General features: G+C 56.9%; 1 protein-coding gene across 1 annotated transcript in view; it reads right to left on the minus strand.

The window, feature by feature from the left end:
* Nucleotides 1-307: 307 nt before the first annotated feature.
* The window catches only part of TGM2 (transglutaminase 2), a 34,083-nt gene continuing 10,593 nt past the window's right edge, over nucleotides 308-23,797 (minus strand). The window contains exons 4-13 of the mRNA XM_046680000.1: nucleotides 22,348-22,466; nucleotides 19,765-19,893; nucleotides 18,590-18,767; nucleotides 14,793-14,928; nucleotides 14,019-14,122; nucleotides 12,352-12,594; nucleotides 10,348-10,620; nucleotides 5,225-5,385; nucleotides 4,036-4,172; nucleotides 308-3,251 (exon numbers count right to left, since the gene is read on the minus strand). Of these exons, the coding sequence (XP_046535956.1) occupies nucleotides 3,101-3,251; nucleotides 4,036-4,172; nucleotides 5,225-5,385; nucleotides 10,348-10,620; nucleotides 12,352-12,594; nucleotides 14,019-14,122; nucleotides 14,793-14,928; nucleotides 18,590-18,767; nucleotides 19,765-19,893; nucleotides 22,348-22,466 (1,631 nt within the window). The 3' untranslated portion in view covers nucleotides 308-3,100. The remainder of the gene's footprint in view (nucleotides 3,252-4,035; nucleotides 4,173-5,224; nucleotides 5,386-10,347; nucleotides 10,621-12,351; nucleotides 12,595-14,018; nucleotides 14,123-14,792; nucleotides 14,929-18,589; nucleotides 18,768-19,764; nucleotides 19,894-22,347; nucleotides 22,467-23,797) is intronic.

Below are 23,797 nucleotides of genomic sequence, written 5' to 3' on the forward strand. Positions count from 1 at the left end.
TGGGCGGTGAGCACGGGCCTGGCTCGTGGGCTCCTGACAGCCCGTCCAGGGCGCAGCTGCTCCCTGGATTCTGGGTAATGCCCCTCTCCCTCCTGCTCTCCTGCACGTCACATGCCTTTGGGATCGAGTTCCCTAATGCACTCCCTCTCCGCCTGAAAAAGCCATGCGGTTTCTGTTTTCCAGCTGGTCACTAACTGACAAGATGTTCAGGCCGTCTAGCTCAGAACCAGGTATGTTTTTCAAGGAACAGAAGGATTCCACACTCAGAAAATGTGATCCAGTGTTTTCATTTTTATTTATTTTTTAGGCTCATGTCATGTCTTCCACCATGAGTTCCCTGAGGGTTTAGACTGAGGTCCTCCATCACCTATTCAATCAACAAACGTTTATTAGTGCCTCATTGGTGGGGAATGAGATGAATGACGAAGTCCCCACACTCCTGGGATCATAGTCCAGACCTGGCGCCATCCGGTACCATAGCCAGCAGCCCCCTGAAATGCAGCTAGTCCGAATCGAGACGGGTTGTCGCTACAAAACAGACACCGCAATTCAGAGGCCGAGTGTGAAAATAAGAATGTAAAATATCTCACTAACAATTTTTAGATTGATTTTGTGTTGAAATAACAATATTTCAGACACATTAGGTTAAATAAAATACATTATTAAAATATATTTCACCTGGTTCTTTTTACACTTTTTAACGTGGCAGCTAGAAAAATTTAAATTACATATGTGGCTTGCATTTGTGAGTCACATTATATTTCTACTGGACAGCACCGGTCTTCTGGGAGCTGAGTGGAAACACATTGATTTACCAGTTCAGCACTTATTAGCATTCTTATCCCTTCCTTTGAGGACTGCAGATAGGATGGGGAGGAGGACAGACATACCAACATGGAGTTAAAGTTTGCTGTGGTAAGTGTTTGAGTTGGTCTATGTTCCAGGGCCCTGGGGGCCTGAGAAGAAATCTGGAAGGCTTCTCAGAAGAGATGACTTTGGTGTTAAGCATTATAGGATGAGTAGGAGTTTGCAAGATGGGTAAGGGCACTCTAGGCTCAGGGAACTACACATGCAAAAGCCGGGAGGTTGACAAGCGCACAGCGTGTTTAGAGGGAAACAGGAAGTTCATTGTGGTCCGAACATGATTTGTTTGAGGAAGACGCTAAGGATGGAGCTGGACTGTGTAGAGCCCTGAATGCCAGTAAAATTTAGATGTGGGGGAGGGGCTGAGGCTGGGGAAAGGCTCTCAGGCAGGAGGTGGCTGGTCCCAAGGTGAATGAGCTTGCCTACTCACCCTCCTCAAAAGCATGAAGAAGACCAGACCTTGTTTGAATGTGAAAAATAAATTTTTTTATTTCAGTGCTCGCTCCTTGTGGCTCAAAGGCACACCTACTGCCTACTTGGAACCCAAAAGCGTTTATGAAACCAGAGAAATAGAGCTGTATTTATACAGAACGTATCCACGTTGGCTCACTTTGTGATTCTTTCCCCTGCGAAGCAGAAAGCTCTAAGTGCATCGGCGTGGCTTCCCCACTTCCCTCTCTGGGATTTGGGGGCCCTGGAGGCTGCGACCTCACCCCAGGTAGAGAATTTCCCCTCCTTCCCTCTGCTGGCGTGAGGGAGGCCCAGCCACGTGGAGGGGGCGGGGGTTAAGTCAGAGATGACATCTCGTGGGCTCCCCAGGCTTAGTCACGGGCAAAGGCCGGCTGTGTTCCAGGGCCCGGGTCCAGGGCCCGGGCCCTGCAAAGAGTGGGTGCTGAGGTGCCGACCTTGTTGGTTAGTGACCAGCACAGCAGCTAAGGCCCTGGTGAAGTCGAGGTGTTGTGGCGGGCAGGCTCACGGGTAGGACGGGGGCCTCCGGGGCTCGTTTACTACACAACTGGGGTCTGAAGGAAGGTGCCTGGGCACAGGTAGGGGACCTGGACATGGCCGGGGGCAGGAGAGTGGTCGTCGTCATGGCTGCACGCTCAGAAACATCCTAGGCCTGTAGGCTAAGGCTCTGTGCAGCCAGGGAGCCAGACTCGCTGTCATTTGCAAGACTGGGTCACACAATGCATCAGAAGTTCAAAATGGGGGCGCCTTGGAGATGAGCTGGTTCAACCACTCCTTTGACCAGTGGGGACACTGGGCCCAGACAGGGGAAGGCAGTGGCCAGCCGGACTTGGGGCTTGAACCCAGGGCTCTGATCTCTCCAGTCTCCTCCCTACCTTTTTGCCCCAACTGGTCCTTTTGGATCAGGTCCCAAATGGCCTCTCTGACATTCTCAGGTCAGGGCTGGTGTCACGAGCAGAGCACTGGACTCGGACTCAGAAGGTCGGTCCAGGCTCTGTTCCTGCACCTTCACGTTACCCAGCCTTGCAAATAGCCGCCAGCCTGCTGGTGCAGAGGGGGCCGCCTCCCATCACCAAGCTTCAGTCTCCTCGCAGAGAAAGCAGTTCCCACTCTTCAGCTTCCTGTGGCCATTCACTGGGCTGGTGGCCACATGAGCACCAGCGAGTACAGGAAGCACCTGGCACCTGGCAGTGCCCCATAATGGTGAGGTGGGTGGGGGGCGGTTGGGCTAGGGCTGCTGGGATGTGGGGGGAGCTTGGGCCTGGCCTATTCCTGGGACCCTCCTTGTCCCCATCTGCTCTGGCTCTCCCAAGGGTGCCTGGGGCCCCGGGGCACAGTCTGGGGAAGGGATACAGGACATTCTAGGGGGCCAGGTCCCTCCATCCAGCCAATGGGTACATTGCCTCTTTTTTGCCTGCTCCAAGGGGCTCTGGAGCAGATCAGATATGGTGGGTGGTCAGTGGCTTTCCAAGTGGCAACTGGGCTGGAAAGGGAGGTGTGGATCCCTCCTCCCCCCACAGGCCCAGTCAGCCAAGGTCAGGACCCCCACTGTGGAGGCACAGAACGTTGCTCGCAGGAAAGGGGGTGCGGAACCAGGTTCAGGGGGACAAGACGGGTCAGAAGTACATGCCATCCCAGAGAGCCCCCACACAGGCAGCCCACTCCTACTCTGGGGCCCAGGAAGGGGCAAATTTTGCTCATTAGCTTAGGATAAAAGTTGGGGTCAAGTCGGGGGCTCTCGGTCGGCTGACGTGGGGCTGAGGACCCCTTAAGAGGGGCCGATGATGACGTTCCTGAAACCCTTCACAGCCTTCAGCTTGTCGCTCTCGAAGTTCACCACCAGCTTGTGGCGGCCCACGTGCAGCGGCAGCAGGTCCACCCTCACCTTCACTTCCTGCCCGGCCTCCACTGGGTCCGGGCTGAGGAGAGAGAGAGGAGCGGGGTGAGGAGAGGGGCCCAGGCCTGCTCACCCATGATGGAGCCAAGCCCGGAGGACGAGGTGTGACTACAGAGAACTCAGCACAGAGTCTCCCCGGATGTACGCCCAATGCCGACAAGAACAACACGGGCCCCGCTCCCCGCTCTCTGAGGGCCTGGGCCATCTGCCCTCCTACGTATAGAGAGGCCAGTATGTGTGTGTGTGCGTGCATGGAAGTGGATGGTGTGGGTACGCTCAGGTGGCTACATGCATGAAAATGCATTGAGCTGTACATGCATGATTTATATTCTCTACTGTATGTGTCACATTACAATAAAAATGTAAATAAGAAGTGTGAATGCTCGTATGTATGTATGTATGTATGTAAGCATGTATCTGTGAGGATACGCCCCCCACGCACGCGTGGGGACATTCAGGATGCTGACACCCGTGTTTACGTGAGCACCTGCGTGTCCAGAGATGGATGCTCAGTGGCCCAACGTGTAACTGTTGAGGTTTGTGAGGACGCGTGCATGGAATGCAGCTAACCAGGTGTGCATGTGGAGAGGATTCAAGGGTGGGAACTCTGCCCCAAGGGTGCGTGGGAGTGGACACAGGGGTATATGAGGCGGGTGTGTGCAAGTGGACGCGGGGTGTACGAGGCAGGCATGTGGGAGTGGAGAGGAGGGGTTCTGCGCCAGGGTTCGGTGCCTGAGGGCTGCCCCCTGCCCCGTGAGCACCTGCCCCCACTCCCGGGCCCCCAAGCTGGAGGGACCAGAACTTACATCTCCATGGTCTTCTGCTCCTCGGTCAGGCCCGCCCCCTCCACGGTGAAGGTGCAGCCCGACAGGGGCACAGCCAGCGGGTTCCGCAGGGACACCTCAGCCACCAGCTTGCGGTTCTGCTTGGGCTCCCCCAGGATCTGGGAGAGGGCATGGGGCAGATGTCAGGGTGGCACTGAGGGACAGGGCCCAGTGCCCCTCGAGAGCAGGCAGGGTCCCGCTGGGCCACCTCTGTATTGGCTGCAGTTGAGCCCACTGTTTGCCCACCTCTGCCACTATCACTCCTCATCCCTGTGCCTCAGTTTCCCCATCTGGAAAAGAGGATGATGATAGCTGCTTAGGTCTCCTTCGTGGAGCTGCGCTGAGGTGCCACGTGCCCCGGGGCGTGTGTAAGTGCCTCCCTTGTTCTAGGGTCTGGAGTGGAACGATCACAGGCTTTGGGGCAGACCAATCTCGGCCCCTTCCTCACTGTGTGGCCCTGGGGAAGTTACTCCCCTCTCTGGGCCTTGGTTTCTTCATGGGAGAGACACTCCTGATCACAGGGTGCTCCTGAGGATTGACTGAACTAGTGTGCAAGCTCCCAGTGGAGTCTGGCGCCCAAGGCCCCTCCCGCCCTGCTCTTTCCCATTTGCTGGTGGCTGCTGCCTTTGGAGTTTGGGGGTTGTGGCCCCTCCAGGTGAATGGGGATGAAGATGAGGGTGACGGTGACAAGAACAGTCCGCCTTTACTGAGCCCTTATAATGCACTTCCCGTGGGTGCCCACTCAATCCTTGCACCTCCCCAGGCGCTAGCGTTAACCCATCTCGCAGTTCAATAAACTGAGGCACAGGGGCCAAGAAACATGCTCAAGGCCATCCAGGCACAAACCCAGGAGTCAGACTCCAGACTCTGTGCCCTTCATTCTTCCGCCCCTGCTGCCCCACCAGGGCCACCAAGGCCTGGGGATCCAGCCTTAGGAGTTTAGCTTTGATTCCAATATCCCTCAGTTCCATGACCCTCCCTCCTCCGATGCTGAGATTTGTTCCCAGAGGCCCCGAGTCCCAAATTCTATTGGCTTCTCGGTGCTTTTCTTTGATTTGAGGATCCCTGAGGCAGCAGACGTTGAGGTGGCAGGGAGGCAGGTGTGCGCATGCGTGGGGGCCTGTCCCGGGGCCCCCGCCCCTGCCCCCGCCCTGCTCCGCCTGCCCCTTACCCGGATCTTGATTTCTGGGTTCTCCAAATAGATGTCCCTCTCGGCCAGAAGGTAGTTGTTGGCAGCCGGCTCGATGAGGAGGCCGCGCACCTTGATGAGGTTCGATTCGGTCAGGCAGTCGCAGTATTTCTCATAGAGGATTCGAAGAGGGATGCTCTTCTCTGCGGGAGGGAAGAGGGGCACCAGGAGAGCTGAGTCATCGCCCCGCCCCTCCTCCTGCAACGCCCGAAGCACAGAGAGGGAAACGAATGCGCTCAAGGGCACACAGCTGGTGAAAGGCTGGGCAGATCCAGGCCTTTAGGTCACCTGCCCCGGCTCCAGGGTTCCCGGGAAGGAGCCGGGGAGCAGAGGGCAGATACCTGGTAGGGGAAGCGCTGGAGCTCCGACAGGCCCGGGGTCTAATCCTGCCTCAGCCCTTTGCCAACTGGAGATGCTGGGCAAGCCACGCCACCTCTCAGGACCTCAATTCTAGGGTCTGTATAGTAAGGGCACCCATACGGCTACGGGAGGAGTGGGGGTCAGGGCGTGCGGCGCGGTGCCTGGCACACACTCAGTGCCCCGGGCATGGGCATGTCAGCTGCTGCCACATTGTTGGGGGATGGAGCTGACGTCCGCTGCTGTGCCAGCACCAGGCTTCCTACTTCACCTTCACAACAACCTGGAAGGGTTGTACTTTTATTACAGCCCAATTTACAGATGAGGAAACTGAGGCTGGAGCCGGTGAAACAACATTGCCCCAGGTCACGCCTGTGACGTGCCGCAGGCATTTGAACTGACAACCCAGGTAACCTGCACTCACTGGACGTGAGCTCATTTTCCCCCACGAGGGATGGTACCCATTTTACAGATGAAGAAACACGTCTGCCAGTAAGTGCTCAGATCTGGAGACCTGGCCTGGCTTTGGCCACTGACTGGCTGTGTGAGCCTGGGAAGATGACCTCCCCTCTCTGTTTCTCCTCTGTTCCCCCAGACATCCAGCACCTGCTGGGCAGAGATAAGACCAGAGGTCATTTCGGGGCAAAAGCCACATCGAGATGAGGTGGTGAGAAAGAAGCTGGCAGGGCCGCCCCACCCACTGCAGAGGAACGAAGTGTGGTTTTAGCTCCATTTTTCTGGCAAGAACACTGAGGTCTGAAGCCACCAGGGTCTGTCTGTTAAAGGCCAGAAGAAGCAGTGAAGAGACCATGGGCCTGAGAATCCACAGGCCCGTGTCAGGCCCTGCTTGTCCAGTCGGTCACGGAGAGCCTTGTGCAAACCGTTCTGCTCCTCCGGCCTGCCCCGTCAGAGAGGAGTGCCAGGAGGACGGTCTCAGGGCTCCCTGGAGCCCAGCCAACCTCCCCTCGTCCTCCCAGGACCACGTCCCAGTGCCATCACCGGAGATGCTCTTGCTTCTTTTTCTGTCCTGTCCCCTCCTCCCACTAGAGCAGGGTTTCCTATCTCCACCCATGCACATGATTTTTCATACGTCGGAGTATATCCTCATTATTTTCCTTTCAGTCCACTCACTTTGGGCTTTTAAACCTTTTTTGCCTAGGGAAACGTTTTGTCATTATTTGCAGCAAACCAGTCTCATTTACCACAAATAGGAGGTAACTGGTAAAAATAAACACAAGCAAACTGAGTCACGCATGTGCAACTCCGGCTAGGTATTCTTGTCTGCTGAAGGCTCTGGGTTTGCGACCTGACCTTACGGGTAAAGAGAGAGATGAGCAGAGGTTAGGGAGGCTGAGCAGATTGCACCTGCTGAGACATGCCCCCTGAGGTCATCTGGAGGACGCTGGAGACCCGAGGGACAGTAATTTTCTCACTGAGTGAGTCAAGGTCCATGCCTGGCCATGCACACGTTGCTCACGTCCACTCTCTGGAAAATGTGGCACTCAGGCGCGCCCAACCCTCTAGCCACTCACTCCAAGGCTGGATCTGCCCTAACCTCTGGCCAGATGACACGGGAGGAAGAAAACCAAACCTTCTTCCAAAAGGGACAAGAAGGAGTGACAATTCCTGGGGCAGGACCTGGTGGAACAGACTGGAAACTCGGACCAGCTCCACAGGAAAGAAGGAAAACACCATCCTCCAGGAGCTTGGAGCACGAGGCCCCAGCTGTTGACTTTTCCAGGAGGCTGAGGCCAGGGTGGGGCTGGACCTTTGAGGACTGCTGTCCACAGGCCAGGGATCACGACCTTGGTCAGGGGCCAGACGCTGACTGAGAGGAGGAAGCGCGTGGGATGGGTCTCAGGGCTTAGATGATTTGCCCCATTCTGGAAGGTGCCTTGGGCGTGCTCACCACATTGGCTGCATTCCCAGTGACCCACCTGGAGGGATGGAGGAGAGAGCGAGAAAGGGCGGGGGCAGGAAGGGGAAGGGAGAGAGGCAGCGGAGCAAGGAGGCAGGGCTGGGGGCACTGGATTCTGTTCTGCTGTCCAAGGCCTGGCTTCCCGTCCAATAGCACATGGAAATCCCCCAGGTCTTATCATCAAAGAATAGCAAGCATCCTAGGCAAACTGGGGGCCTCCGGGGTGGGACAATCTATCTCGGGTTGAGCTTGGCGTTGTAGGCCCCAGGAGGGCATCCCGGATGGGCCCCGCCCTGCAGCCTGAGGGCGGCCACAGGACGTCTGCCCTCCTCTGCCCTCTCCCGAAGGCTGGCCTCTCGTGGGGCTCTGTGGCAGGAAGGAGCTCTCTACTGTGAACATATCCCCAGGATGATGAGAAACAGCGACGCGCTGAAGCTCAGCACAACAATGCCCGGAGGAGCCTGCCGGTGTCCAGGAGGCCCAGGAGGAAGTCATTCTGGCATCGCTGGCCAGGCTGGAGTTCACCTCATGCCACACATTCCAGGAAAGACACTCCCTCCCTTTGAAGCGGTTCTGAGCGCAAGAAGGAACGGACAACGTGTGCATTCGCACAAGGGGGCTGGGAGGGCCCTTCGAAGGTGAGCCAGCCTTTGCATGGATAGAGACTCCGAGGTCTAGGATGGAGACGGGAGATGCTCAGGAGCCCGCAGCCCAGCGGCACAGCTGCAGCCACTACAACCTGGGCGTCCTGACAACCCCATGCCCCTGTAGGGACGGACCCTGCCCCGACACTCGGAGCCTGGACGCAGAAGCGAGAGCTGGGTCCTTCGCCTGCCACCAAGGTTGGCAGGGACCCAGGTACCTCCCAGCCCAGTGCTGAGACCATCGTCTGGCACAGGGGTCGCTCAGGGCGGGCCGGGGCCTTCTCGGCTGCCCCACACCTGTCTGCACTTCTGCTGGGTGAGGAGTGAAGGACCACATCAGGTCCAGGCACCGTGTCAGGCTTTCCAGATCTTCCCTGAGCACAAACCTTCTCCTTCAGTCCTCTCAGTGGCCCCTCTAGGGGCGTGCCAAGGCCCTACTTCATGCATGAGAGTGACTGGGGACTGGTGGTGGAGGCCGGATTCAAGGCCAGGCCCACTGGCCTCAGAACTCACTTTTCAACAGCGTGAGTGTGGGCCCCCAGCCCTGGTGCCACACGGTTCGGCCCCCGAGGGCTGGGCCCCTGCTTAGAGGGCCTGACAGAGGGTCAGCTCTGGGCATGCGGCTCCAGGACGGCCCAGGGTGGGCCCGAGGTAGAAAAGCCAGGAGGTGGCACTGTCTACACTGCAGACTCACGGCCCAAAATACAGACAGGCTTTCTTAGGACCTAGAAGGCTGTGCCCCACACGCCAGGCCATGGGGGTCAAAAGGGGAGGCAGAGGAAATAAAGGAGAGGAAAATGGTTTGACAGGCAAGAGGAGGGGGACAGAGAGGTCAAACGGAGCCCTCCCACCGTGGGCTCCTCACCAGCTCCGGGCCTCAGTACACAGGCTGCTGGGGACTGAATGCCTAGGACCGTCCTACACTGTTGGTCTGACTCCCACGTGCCTGACTGGGACCCCAAAGTTCAGGGAGGTGGCCGTCTGCCCAGGTGGCACAGTGAGCGGAACCCTCCTCTCTGAGGCCCCAGGGACGATCGACGCTCTGCTGGACCACGCCACCCCTCGGGCGGGGGACGGCCAGGGTGTCCCTCCACCGCTCCCCGTCTTCCCCCGGCTCCAAGACCCCTCTGCCTTCCTCATGTCTGCCGGCTCCAAACGCAGAAACAGATTGGCTGCTGAGGGCGGGAGACCCGCCTCTGTGCTGCCTCACAAAGTGACCTCAGTGGCCGTGACCCCTCTCAGAGCCTGAAGCTTATTTTTAGGAAGATAACGAGGTGTAGTAACAAAGCTGGGCAGTGAAAGGGACCAAAGAGACAAAACAACAGAGGCCCTGTCCAGGGCTGAGGGCTCGGTCACCCATGGACATTATTTTACCCCAAAACGGGAGACTCAGAGCCAAGGAGCGAAGGGAAGGGGATGTGCCTCCCAGGGAGGCCCTGCCAGGCGCTGGAGCTGTGGAGAGGAGAAGATCGGGGCTGGGAGGCCCACGCCTCTCCCCACAGAGGGCTGGACGTCCTCCACCACTCTTGGAGCTACGCTGTCCAGCACGGCAGCTTCCGCCACACGCGGTTGTTGGACTTCAGCTCTGCCGTTGCACCGGCCACGTTTCAGTGCTAGCGGCCACTGCACTGGACAGCGCACCTACAGACCATGCCCGTCATCGCAGAAAGTTCTGTGGGCGGCGCCGGTCTAGAACCTCTTCTCTCTGAGGCTGAGGACCCCTGGAGGAGGGGGAGAGGTTCTCGCAGGGGCCGCGGCAGAGGCTTCTGCGGTGTGAGAGTGGCTGGAGACGGAGGAAAGGACTTAGCTGGGAGAGGGCAGTAGAGAGTCTGGAAAGCAGTCGGGGGTCAGGTGAAGACGAGATGGAGCAAAATAGTTGCGAAGTACAGGTTCAGGGCTCAGTCCTGTCGCTTCCTAACTGTGTGGCCTTGGGAAAGTTACTTAACCTCTCTGTGCTCAGTCTTCTCATCTGGAAAATGGGGGCCGTGAAAGAATCCATCTCCTACTTTTGTTATAAGAATTCAGTGGGTTGCTATCTATACAGTGCTTAGGGCAGGGCCTGACCCAGAGTAAGTCCACGTAAGTGTTTGAGAGGTAAACTGCACACACCAGGTGCTCAGGGCGCTACCCTGCACACACCTCGTCAGCCGGTGGTCAATAACCGCTCTGGGAGCGCGGGGCCTTACCAGAGAAGGGCTCCAGGGAAAGGTTGAGGAGGTCCTTGGCGCCACACTCGGGCCCCAGGACCCCGTTGTAGCTGACGGTGCGGGCGCAGAGCAGGAGGCGGCAGGCGTGGTCTTCGGCCGTGTTGTTGGTGATGTAGGCAAAGACGTCGAAGTCATTGCCCATGCTCATGCTCTGGCTCACGCGGATGCGCATGGCGATGCCGGTCTCCTCTTTGTCAGCCAGCTTGTTCAGATGGTTGGCCCTCGTGAAGGCTTCCCTCTCCTCCGGGGACCCTGTGGGGATGGGGAAGAGAGCTTCCTGGCCACCGGAACAGCAATCAGTGCACAGCACGCTGGGGAGGGCAAGCCGGCCTCTCAGAGCCCCGGGGACTCTGAGCGGCCCTGAAGGAGCCCCTTCTCATGTGTACATTTCTGTGCCGGGAGGAAAAAGTATCTTACTTACTTTCCACAAGTGAACCCCTATACATCCCTCAAGACCCAGCCCCAAATGACCCCTCCTCCGGGAAGCCTTCTCTGACTACTCCTTCCCGGGATGAATGAGTCATGATGTCTTCTGGAGTTTCAAAGCTGCCTATTGCCCACCATGGGTTTTTAGCCCACCAGGTCGTTTTCTGTTCATGTGCCTATGCTCTTGAGCCTTTCAGGGACAAGGACTGTATCGTACTTGTCTGTATGCTTGGCACACAGTAGGCACTACTGCAAGGCAAACTTTCTCACCTCCAAGCATGTGCACAGGGGTTACTCCTACCCCAAATCCTTTCCCTCTCTCCCCGACCCTCCGAGCTCTCATTTCTTCTATGCAACCGTGGGCTCTCAACCTTTCAGAGGCCAGGGAAAGCACCTTTGCCTTCTGTTTTATCCCTTCCAGCCACAGCAGGGACTTAACCCAACCCCCAGACAGCCCTGGAGAGTCAGTGGGGGTCAGAGGAGGGCACGGGCTATGGGTTCTCAGCCACCTCTGGGAGCCCCGAGGTGCTTGGCACACAGTAAGTGCTTAGAAATTATCTGTCGTATTGAATTGGCTGTCGGAGGTGCTCAGCCCAACTTTTAAAATAAACCTCGTCCTTTTTTCCCCCTACCGATTTAATGTTAGCAACAGAAAGAAGCTTCGTCTTTGTGTCTGATCGGTCCCATCTTATTAAGTTTCTCTTGGCCCATTTCTCTTTAATTTAACCGTTCCCCATCCACCCTCATGCTCCCTTCTCCAGCGGTATGTGAAATATTGCAAAAATAAACCGTACAGAGCTCCAGGAACCTCTCCTCTGGGGCCCCTCTGGACTTTCCTTCCTCTCTAGCACAAATACGTTGCAATAAAACAGGAGTGGAATTGCCCATCTACAGTTGTAGGTCCCACTACTGATAAATGCTGTTAATAAACAACACGGACAGCATTCATTTTTCTGTTAAGACGCATGCCTCTCCTATATGACTGTCATCCCCTTCAGTTTTTTTTTTTTTTTGAGGAAGATTAGCCCTGAGCTAACATCTGCTGCCAATCCTCCTGTTTTTGCTGAGGAAGACTGGCCCTGAGCTAACATCCGTGCCCATCTTCCTCCACTTTATATGTGGGACGCATGCCACAGCATGGCTTTTGCCAGGCGGTGCCATGTCCGCACCTGGGATCCGAACCCGCGAACCCCCGGCCACCGAAGTGGAACAGGCGAACTTCACTGCTGTGCCACCGGGCCAGCCCCCCCTTCAGTTTTATTAAGAGTCAGACCAACCAAAAAAGTGAGGCTTAAAAACCAAATGGAATCCTTTTGTAGACTTTAGAATTTTTTTCCTAAATGAATAGTCCTCTACCACGGCCTCTCAATGTTTGCTGAGTTTGTGCTCGTTTCTAAGGAATTTCTTAAAATGGAAAGTACTCTGCAGATCATTGCTGTATGCAGGCTGCCAAATAAAACACACACACACACCCCCCACACACAGGCCCGCTGGGCTGGTACAACGGGCTGCTTTTCTGCGAGGCGGGGTTAAGGCTCCGCGGAGCCGGGCGCCTACCCTCGGGGTATTTGTAGTTGTGGGTGATGTCTTCCCGCTCGTCGCGGCCCACGCTCTTCGTGCTGATCTTCAGCCCCACCACCAGCGAGCGGTTGACGGACTTGTGCAGGGACCCATCCTCCTGCCGGATCCAGTCCACCACGTCGGCATTGACCTCAGCGAAGACAAAAGGGGCGTCGTACTTGGTGCTCAGGTCGCCCTCCTTGATGGCACGGACCGGAACTGGGCCGCAGCAGTATGTCCCTGGTCGGGGGAAGGAGGAAGGAGAGATGGGTCTGGGCTGAGGGGAGGCGGCACCCCCCCCAAACCCTCGCACAATTTAACCCCATGTAGCAAAAAGTCTCGGGACCACACAGTGCTTTGACTCAGGGACTCCATTTCTGGGCAGGCAGCAGAGGGTACAAATCAAGAAGGGAGATCTAAGCCCAGCCAAGTTCAAATCTCAGTTCAGCCTCTTATTCGCTGTGTGGCTTTGGGTAAGTCACTTAACCTCTCTAAGCTTCAGTTTCACGTGGGGATATTTGTGCCTACCCAGTGAGGATGCCCATATGCTAAATGCTGTGTGTTTGATAAATAAAATTAAAATGTACCCAAGGCACCCTAAGGAATGAAGGAGCCGGGCAGCAGGCAGTACTGTAGAAGGCAGCGTCTGTCTTGTTTCCCACCCATACTGAGTACGTCAGTGCCTGACACATACTCAGGGAGCGTGTGTCGACTGAATGAACGTGAGTGTCGGGTATTTATCTCGGCGTGGTTTACGGCTGCCTCAAACTGGTCACAAATTCGCGTGTTGAGGACTAGAGGCTGGGCAGCTGTCTTAGAGCGCGTCCATTTGAAGGAACACAGCAATGTTAAATTCAAACTCAAATCGCGGAACATTATCAGATAGGGAAATGCCAATGATGCATGGAGAAGTGACAGACGAGGATAAAGGGCCACGTGCGGCCAGAGTTCTTAACCCCGGGGTTCAGGACCCCGACGGTGCAGCAGATACAGTCAGGGGTCCGGGAACTTGGATGGGAGAACGTCACCTCTCTATTTTCGCTATACTCTGGCAGCGCTGCCTTTGGTTGTGAAAGCAGACAACAAACCGCAGTGAGGTGCACTTATGACCTGTCACTCATGACAACCACAGAGATTTCCACATCCCTTTACAGTTGTCAAAGATAACCGGAAACAGCTTTTATGCTCGTCTCTCCCGCTAAGTGATGGAACTTACTAACTCTGCCACTAGGTCTTGTCACATAAAGCATATGTTATCATAGCACAAGTTTATTTTTAAAAGTTTTGATGACTAGGGGCTGGCCCCGTGGCTGAGCGGTTAAGTTCGTGCGCTCCGCTGCAGGCGGCCCAGTGTTTCGTTGGTTCGAATCCTGGGCGTGGACATGACACTGCTCGTCAAACCACGCTGAGGCAGCGTCCCACATGCCACAACTAGATGGACACACAACGAATAATATACAACTATGTACCGGGGGGCTTTGGGGAGAAAAAGGAAAAAATAAAATCTTTAAAAAAAAAAAAAAGTTTTGATGACTATATTTCAGTGGAATTAGTGAATGGCCTCTGGAGGCAGCCAGCCCTGCCACTCTCCAGCCGGGGGGCTCTGGGAGAGCCCTCTCGAGCCTCCGCTTCCCCATCTTGGCAATGGGGCCACGCCGACCCACCTTCGCTCTTCTCCTGGGGCGTGGGGTCGAGGGCCTGCCACCCCTCGTACCCTGGCTGCAGGTCCGGCCTGGTCATCCAGGACTCCACCCAGCAGTGGAAGTTCCTGTGGGACACAAAGCCACACGTCGGCCAGGACGCAGACTTCCCCTGTCCCCCTCACGGGCAGTCCGCCCTCCCCTTGTCCTAAACTGAGCGCTGTGTGTCCCTGGACTCCTCTTTGCTCTTCTTCCTGTGGGCCCCAGCCAGGTGTCACTCCCACCCAGGAGACCTTCCCAATGCCTCTCCCCACCCCCTCCCCTTCAGCGGCCCCGTGAGTCCACTGAGGTGACCTAATTTCTCGGCTGTCCCTTCCTTTCGGGGCCACACGCTCTGCCCTGGTTCAGGCTTTATCGCCACCTGCCTGGACCACACCCCGGCCCCCGCTCCCAGTCTCTCCTCTGAGACCTCCTGCTCCGGGGTTGTCAGCATGTCCCTCTCCCAGTAGGATGCCTTTAGTGACAACTCGTTGCCATTGGGATCAAGCCCAGACCCCTCGCCTGGCATCCAGATCCCGGTGACCCATTCTCCCTGAGGCCCGTCCGCACCCTGCGCATCGACTCTCCTCCTCTGAGCCTCCGCTCCTGCTGTTCCCCTACCTGCGGGGCCGTCCCCCCGTTTCCTCCTGTCCAGATACTGTTCACTTTTACACCCAATTCAAATGTGACCTCCTCTGAGAAATCCTCTTCAGGGGACCCTCCCCACGGGCCTGTCCCCGACCCTGGGCCCCATCTCACCAGATCATCTCGCTCTTGTCCTTCTGGATCTCCCCAAACTCGTTGCGGAAGTACTCGATGAGCAGGTTGCTGTTCTGGTCGTGGGCAGAGTTATAGTTGGTCACGACGCGGGTGGGGATGCCGAGGCAGCGCAGCACTGGGGGGGGGGCGGGGGACGTGATGGAGAGGGCTCAGAGGATGGGCTGAGGCCCTGGAGACACCCGCCCCGCTCTGGGCCTCGGCATGCCCATCTGTCGCCCAGGGAGCACTGTACCCATTGTCCAGGTGGTGAGGGTGTGCGCCATTCCCTTACCCGGACAGTAAGGGACCTTGCTGGTCACCCCACGTCCACTCTGTCCCCCTCACATCACAGCTAACAAAAGAAGACTCTAAAATACAAATCTGACGTTAACACTGCTCTGTTAAACCTTCAATGCCTCCCCATGGCCCTTGAGGTCAAGGCCAGACCCTGGCTGTGGCACTTGGCCTTGCAGAATCTGGCCCCTGACCACCTCCTGCATCTGCTCCAGCCACACTGGCCTCCTCACAGTCCCTCCAGCACTCCACACGCTACCAGCCACAGGGCATTGGCATATGCTGTTCCCTCCTCCACAAAGGCCCACCAGGTTTAGATCACCCATCATTTACATTCACAGCAAGACTGGGGATTCCTCACCATTCTCAATGTATGGGCATGTGAGGGACTCTTTCATTAGTCCTCTGAGGGTGGTAAGGGACCTGTGTCTTATTTTCTATCCCCAGAGCCTGGCACCGGCCGAGCACAGACTATTTCGTCAAGGGGCGTGAAGGAGCAGGTGACGTAGAGAGAGAAGGAGGAGGAAGGGAGGAAGAGAAGGAGTGAAGGAACGCTAGAGATTCAGAGCGAGGAGCAGGCGGAAGAGGGAGCAGAGATCAGGAGGCCTCCATTCAAGGCCCAGTTGCTTGGGGCTGTGTGACCTGGGGCCAGGCCCTTCACCTCTCTGGGCCTTGTTTCCTCCTCTGTAAAACAGAGTCATGGGACGGGGGCAAGGGCCTCAGATGTGTTGGGACACCATCGTGACGAAGAGGGCCCTGCATTCATGCCAAAGCGCGGTTTTCAGAGGGGCTGCGGTGTCTGACAGAGGGCCCTGCACCAAAGAGGCAGGACGTTGAGTGGCGGCTGCGGCAGCTGCAGCCCGCGGAGGGGGAGGACCGTCCGGACTAAATCCCCCCAGTGGCCGGTGGTGCTGGGTGCTCTGGACGGAGGCATTTACAGGCACTCTCACCCCCTCACTTTTCAAAGTGCTTTTTAGGTATATTGTAACACTGACATATTCGCAGAGTGCGATAAAGAAAGTAAGGATCTAAAAAGAGAAACGAAACAAAAAGCCTACTAAATGGAACTGGTGGGACTCCGTTTCATTCTTAGTTTCCATGGAGTCTCTGGGGTAGGGGAGGGGCAGGGGTGTGACCTTTGCCCTGTGCCCGCCATCCGCAGGGCACCGCCATCGCAGGACAAGAGCTTCCCAGAGGGCCCTGGAGTCTGGCTGGGAGGCGAGCAGGCACAGCGTGGGGAGCGGCAATGACCCTCCGCCTCTCGCCTGGTTCCCGTGCCCTGAGCCTGGGCAGGGGTCAGACTGGCTGCTGCCCTCGGCAAAGGCTGGTGCCATCCCCAGACCCCGCCACGAGGCCTGTCCCCTCTGCCCAAGGAACAAGGCGCCCCAGGGATGGTGTCCGGGAGGCCCCGTCACCACCCCCGGAGGCTGCCCCAGAACTGGGCACACCTGGTTCCAAGCCCAGCTGTATTGCTTGCCAGCTGTGTGACCTTGGGCAAGCCACTCCCCTCTCTGAGCCTCCGCTTCCTCCTCTAAGAGGAGCTAAGAATAGCAGCTTGTCGGGATGTAGTGATGACTCAGAGGAGGTGGGCATGGGAAGCCCTGTCTGTCCGCTGCCCGGGTGGAACAGCAGAGAGTGTCATGGTGCCTGTCACTGCAAACGCCTGTCCAGTCAGTGTTGGTCGGCTCTCGGACACTGAGAACAGGCTCTAGGGTCCTGCTGAGGAATCCCAGCTTCCTTCGGAAACCCCCAAACATAAATGCAACTAGAACCAGAGACTGTTCTATGTGGCATCTCCTGGGTCCTAAGAGTTCCCTATGCATTAGGTCAGTCACCATTGTCTCCATTTTACGGGTGGGGAAACTGAGGCTTAGAGACATCAATTCTTTTGCTCAAGACCACCCAGGGGTTGGAGGCAGAGCTGGCATTCAAACCAGGCGGTGCGGCTCCAGAGCCCGTGGGCTGGTCCACCATATGGCTCCTGGGGGGGCCAAGGGGCTCAGACGGCGCCTCGTCTGAGTAAGTTTTTCCCCGGCTGCATTACCCAGTTCCGGGAGGAGGCTGCAGGGCCCCCGGCTCAGCCCTGGCCTTGGGGAGAGGACAGCGAGGGCAAGATCTGCAAGTAAACCATCAGGCCATCAGGCGGTCACAGCCTGGGGTGAGAAAGGCACCGCCGGTGGGCTCGGGGACCAGGCCTCGGAGGGCGGGGCTTCTCCAGGAAACCCCCGGGGTCCTCTGAGAAGGCGTGTTCCAGGCCCCTCCGAGGGAAGGGTCTGGGATGGCGGAATTTCCACAGGAGGGGGAACTCCGGGGTCACAGGGGGCAGGCGGTCATGGGTGGAGAGGCAGCGGGGGAGGGGGAGCAGAGTCAGCCTAGCTGGGGCTCCAGCCAGGCTGCCCCCACCCAGCCTGCTAGTGTGGAGGACAGTGTGGGGATCCTGGGGGCCCTTCTCTGGGCCTGAACACTGGTCTCAGAGTCAGCGAAGCTGGGAACCTGAGATCAGCCTCTTAGGTTTCCTGATCCCCATAATAATAATAATAATAGAAATGGTAATAATAGCAACAATAATAAGCAGCAGCACTGCATAAATATTTGCTGTTATGCACCTGAAATCATTTTAAGCACTTCACACACATTAACTCGTTTAATCCTCACTACCATCCCAGGGCAAAGTCACTACTATTATGCCCATTTTACATATAACGGAAATTATATGTAAATTACATATAATGGAACTGAGGCTCAGAGGAGTTAAGTGATTTACCCAAGGACGCACAGCTGGTAAGAAGCAGAGCTGGGATTTGAATTCAACCCTTGACTCCAGAGTCTGCATTCTTAACTGGCATCAGGTGCCATTCTCGTAAGCACCGTCATCAACCTGGGAACAATCTTCAACATTTTCTGGGCTCAAATTTTCAAGATTTTTAAAAAGATTTATTTTACCTTTTTGGTTCTAAATTGCTTCATCTTTCCTCTTCTGCATTTTAGAAAGTGCTCTTTCTTGATATTGCTATTACTCTTATTATCAAGTTATTAATAGCTCACATTTACTGAGAGCTTCTCTGGGCCAAGTTCTGTGCTGAGCAGCCTTATGTCCACCCACGCTGGGAGGCAGGTCCTGCTGCCCCCCTTTTACAGGTGAGGAAACTGAGGTTGAGGAAGAAGTCATTTGTCAAAGTCACACAGCAAATGAGTGTAACTGGGGACTTTTAACTCACTTGTGCTTGGCTCCAAAGCCCATCTTCTCGACTCTGAGCTCATGCCACCTCCCAAATGACACCCCTTAATCCTAACAACCACCTGAGGGGTAGCTGGAAAAAGGACCAGAGAGGGGCAGCCACCGACTCCACACCACACAGTGTACTGGTGGCAGTAGAAGCAGAGGGCGGACCAGAACTGGCGTCTCCTGATTCCCACCCTAGTGCTCTCTCTGCCCCCTCCCAGGGCTCCCGGAGGCTGAGGACGGGCTCCAGGCCCTCCCCACAGGCCAGCATGCAGCTCACCTGTGCAGGCCACAGCTGCGAAGACCCAGCACTGGCCATACTTGACACGCTGGCAGCCGCAGCTCTTCCAGCGCCGCAGGATGTCCACACTGCCGATCCAGAACATGGGGCTGATGCCGTCCCCGTAGTTGTTGTCCCAGCGTCCCAGCAGCACGCCCTGGTCATCGTTGCAATTGACCTGAAACCAGCAGGGCATCAGGGGGACTGAGCCCGGGGAGCAGGTGGTGGCTGCACCAGGGTGAGCGCGAGTTCAGCACACGGAGAGAGGCAGGGAAGGGAGTTCAGGATGAGGGAACAGCAGGTGCACAGGTCCCAAGCTGTGACAGACAGGTGTGTCGGAGATGGTTGGGCTGGAGCCCAGGGTGCAGGACGGAGAAGGGGAAGGGTGGAGGTGGAGTGGGGTCAAGGTCATGAAGGTGATGCTGGAGATGCGAATTTGTCCACAGGTGACAGGGGAGTGACACGGAGTTTTACAGAGACTGGCTCTGGCCCCTGCTCAGATTGTCATTCCCCTCAAACCCCCCTTACTTGGAGAAAAAATCTGCCACCTCTGCAGCCTGGCTTGCACGCAGCTCCCCCTTCCTCCCTCCACTCCAGCCTCTTTTCCGCTCCTCACACCTGCCAAAGTCAGTCCCCGCTCAGGGCCTTTGCACAAGCTCTACCCTCCGCCTGGAACTCTCTTCTCCTCCTAGTGACTATGTCAGCTCAGGATCCTCATGTAGGGATGGGCCCTGTGGTCGACACTCACACAGCTGGGTCCGTCCAGCACGTGCATCGTAATTTATGACTGAGTGCTTGTCCACGTGGTATTTCAGTTAACGCCTGTCTCTCCCCACCCACCCGCTAGAATGTCAGCTCTGTGAAGCTGGAGACCATCTGTGTCTGATCCCTGGCTTTTTCCCCAGTGTCTAGGATGTAGGCAGCACTTGATAACTATTTGCTGAATGAGTGAAGGAATGAATAAATGAATTGCTTTGAGGAACCACATGACATTACCCTTAAGTGTGTAAATCTTGTTTTTCCAAACACAAGCTCTCTTGGCTGAGACTTACCCACCTTCTGGGTCCCCCCTGCTGTGCCCAGCACAGGCCTGGCCTCCATCATCACAGGAAGAGAGGAGCCAACTGGGGCCCATCATAGCCCCGACCCCGAGATGAGCCCTGCCTCTCACTCACCATGCCGCTCACCACCCGGCCCACGTAGACGGGGCTGCTGCGGCGCGAGCAGTCGCGGCTGGCGTCCCTCAGGAACTTGGGGTTGATGTCCAGGAGCATCAGGCAGATGTCCAGGATCCCATCTTCAAACTGTGTCAGAGGAAACAAGGGGAGGATGAGGAAGATGAGAAGTCACCTCCTCCGGGAAGCCCACCTTGAAGCCCAGCAGCTGCAGGACCTCTCTGCTCTGCCTCATACCCCAGGAGGCTGGGGTTGGATCTGCCACATCTCTGTGGCGCCAGCTTCACCTGATCCAGGAGGGGCTGGGGTGGGACAATGAAAGGAGAGGGAGTGTGTCTGTGTCCAGGGCCTGGCTGGGGGGGTCCTGGCAATTTGGAGTAGAGACCAGAGGAGGGAGCCCTGTGTTGCCGGGGCTTCCCTCCCCTCAGTCACCTCGGGCACTGCCACTGGCCCTTTCCCCTCTCTACTCAGCCAAATGTCCCACTTCCGCTAAAGCCTGGCTCACCTCCCAGAGCTGATGAGCATCCCTGCCTCCCGCCCCACCCCAACACACTCTGATTGGAACCGAGGTAGATTATAAAGACAGAAATCTAACCTCATCCCTCCTGTTTCCACTGCACCCGGAGGAACATCGCGACTTTTCCCTGTGGCCTGTGAGGCCCTTCCTGACCTGTGCCCCACCCCTCTTTGGCCTCGTCTCTCACCAATCTCACCCACACTCACTCTGCCCCAGGCTCACTGCCTCAGGGCCTTTGCACTTGCTATTTCCTTTACCTGGAATGTTCTTCTTGCGGCCCTCTGTTTGGCTCACATCCTCTCATCCCTGCAACTCAACTGTTATCTTTTTCAAAAGTAGGACCCCTCCTTGTCACCTTCCATTGGACCACCCATCTGTCATGTTCAAAGGCTCTCCCGTCTGCCCCTGCTCCTCATCTCCGTGGTTTTGTCCCAAGGCCTCCCTCTCTCGTCACAGGCCTCCCTCCACGGCTTGAACCCTTCTGTGGCTCCCTATTGCCATCAGCCTGACATTCAGAGCTGTGTACAACTCAGACATGCTGACTCCTCCCACTGCATCTCTTGGGGCTCCTTCCCACAGAATGTGCTCCCCCAGCGACAGAATTCCTCTCCGGCACAACGTGAGCTTCCCACTCCGAGCTGTCGTCCACCAGGTCCCTTTGCCTGTCGTGACCTCCTTCAAAGCCCAGCTGAAATGCTGCTATTTCAGGACCTGCCCTGACCCTCCTGGGCAGTCACCCCTTCCTTCCTTTTGGTCTTATTGTCCGGGATCGTGATGACTTCCGCAAGCTTTGCGAGGGCCGTGTCCCACGGCCTGGACACAGATCAGGAACTCAGGAAACGAAAGTGAGGACTGGGCTTGGTCTGTTTCTCAGGGGAGAATACAGAGCCCTGGGAAATAGAGCCATTCGTTTTCTGATGTATTTTATGCACCAGAGTCACACCATCATTCCATTTACCTCCCACAGCAGGCTACCGGGTTCCCAGGCAGGTATTTTTGCAATTATTATCCCCAATATCCAGATGAGAAAACCGAGGTTAGAGCCCCAACTCCCGTGGGGAGGACTTTCCTGTGATCCCAGGGCCAGACTCTCTAGAGCTGAACACCGACCCGGACGCAGGGGCTGCTGGGAGAAGTCTCAAGGTGACCCCTACCCCAGGAGGCCAGCCCCCCTAACACGCCAGGACGTTGAGGGGCCAGGGGGTGATGGTTCTTGCTTCACGAGTTTTGTCAGCAGCATCTCAAGAATGCGCATGGGAGGCTGGATGGCGGACGCAGCAGAGCGCTGGTGTGGAGAACCAGTCCAGGCTGGCCTACTGGAGGACGAGGACCCTCAGAGGACCGAGGGGAGCCATCCGGCTGAGACCAGCCACGCCCTGGCAACCCATCGATTCTGAGAAACACAGGATGGTTGTTGTCTGAAGCCTGTAAATTGGGGGCTTGCTCGTTATTCGCAGTAGCTAGCCGATGCGGCCAGACCAGTGGCTCTAAGTGTGGACGTTGGTTCAGCAGCATCAGTATCACCTGGGAACTTGTTAAAAATGCCAACTCTCAGCCCACAGCCTACTGACCTACTGAATCAGCAACTAGGGCTGGGAGCCGGCGATCCGTGTTTTCACACACTTTTCCGTGATGCTGATGAATCTTCAGGTTTGGGAACCACTGATCCAGATGATGGTTTAAAACCCCTCTCAGCTCATGGCCAGCACACAGTCAGCGTTCTCCCCGTGCTGCCGGTTACTCTCACACACGGCCTTGCACGCTCCCCGTCTCCCTCCCAGAGCACCTGCCAGCCCCACAGCGCCCAAAGGCTCTCCTAATTCCCTCCTGTCTTGAATCTGGGGCTGCTGCTCCCACGCTGGGCGGGGCAACCCTTTGCTGTGTGACCTCAGGTCTGGCCTGGGCCCTCTCTGATCCTCCGGCCATTTCAGAGCCCTTGAATCCCTGACAGCCTCGGGTAGGTGACTCTGAGACCTGCTCTCGCCTTTGTAGCTTTGCTGCCTCAGACCCAGGACCTGGCACACCGTGGGCCTGAGAGGGTTGGGAGGGGCGGGCCGTGGCCCTACCTGCCCGAAGTTCCAGGGTATGCCCTTGATGAACTTGGCCGAGCCCTGGTAGATGAAGCCCTGCTGGGTGAGGACGTACTCCTCTCGCTCCTGCTCCGAGTCCAGGTATACAGCGTCGGCTGCGGGCAGGAAGGAAAGGGCTCAGCTCCCGGTCTGGCGGGGCCCAGGGGCCCAGGAGACATGGCAGCCAGGGTGCCTACTCCCAGGGCCACGCCGATTCCCCCGAGGCCCTTCTATCTTTTAATCAGAAAAACTACTCATTATTTAACAACCCCATATCAACAAGATAAGGCGTTATCAGCTAGTGACAACGGCCACTATTTATCCAACACTCGCCACCTGCGATAAGCGTGTGACATGTATTGACTCATTTAATCTCCATAAGAGCCCTGTGAGGAGGGGGTCCTTGAAAGCCCCATTTTACAGATGGGGAAACTGAGGCTCAAGATGGGGAAACTGATGCCAAAACAGGAGACAGAGGGCTCTGGATCAGCAGTCAGCAAGCCCCGAGCTCCGATCCTCCCCTGCTGTGTGACCCTGGCCAGGTCGCTCCTCCACCGGCCTCACCGTGTTCCCCGGGAGTCAGATGCAATGGCAGATCTGAAAGGCGCTGAGCAAGCTGAAGCACGAGCCAGTGGGAGGCGGGAGCACGAATCAGGGTGGAGAGAAAGAGAGGGTCGCTGTGGCTCAGGGCAGGGGGACCAGTCCAGCTTGGGGGTCAGAGAGGGCTGCCTGGAGCGGGTGGCAGAGAGAGCAAAGGTGCGGCTGCAGGAACGTGCAGGGCATTTAGCTCCCTGTGGCTAGTGACCACGGAAAACGGAAAATGGGCTGAGGCGGTTGGGGCCAGATGGCAGGAGGTCAAAGGTCAGGCTGGCCTTTACCATCCCAGGAGGAAAGTAAATGGGGAAGTGGCCGAGTGTCTGATGTGTCCTGCGCTTTGGCTCGGGAGACGGAGCAATAAAAATAGCCTGAAGAGAAACGAACCGGGTGCCTGGAAACCATCTGGCAGGTGGAGAAAGTGAAAGAGAAAGGAGAACCCACGGTGTTTCGCCATCGGAATGAGAGTGCCAGCACAGGTGGAGGAATTGTCCCCACCCCAGCCGGAGAAGCCAGGACTGTGATGTTCCCAGCTCAGGTCTCAGTCTGGTAAAGGTGGGGGCTGGATCCCGTCCATGCTGGAGTTCAGGGGCAGGAAGGGTCGTTTCCCAGGCAGACGGTGGTTTTGTTTCTCGCCAGCGCCCCCACCCCCACTGAGCCAGCTCCCTGCCTGGGGTGTGGGTCACTGTAGTCAGTCTGCTGCTTGGCTGACTTCCCCTCAACCCGCAGGGCTAGGCGGGGGCAGGGCCAGAGGAAGGGGGACTTCCCCCAGAACCTCGCTCCCTGTTCCCTGGCCTTTGGCCCCCGCGGTGTTGGTGGGGGTGGGGACACTGGCGTGATCCCGCTCCACCGG

This window comes from Equus quagga, chromosome 12 (assembly GCF_021613505.1).
Source record: "Equus quagga isolate Etosha38 chromosome 12, UCLA_HA_Equagga_1.0, whole genome shotgun sequence".
In the NCBI taxonomy this organism is placed as follows: Eukaryota; Metazoa; Chordata; class Mammalia; order Perissodactyla; family Equidae; genus Equus; species Equus quagga.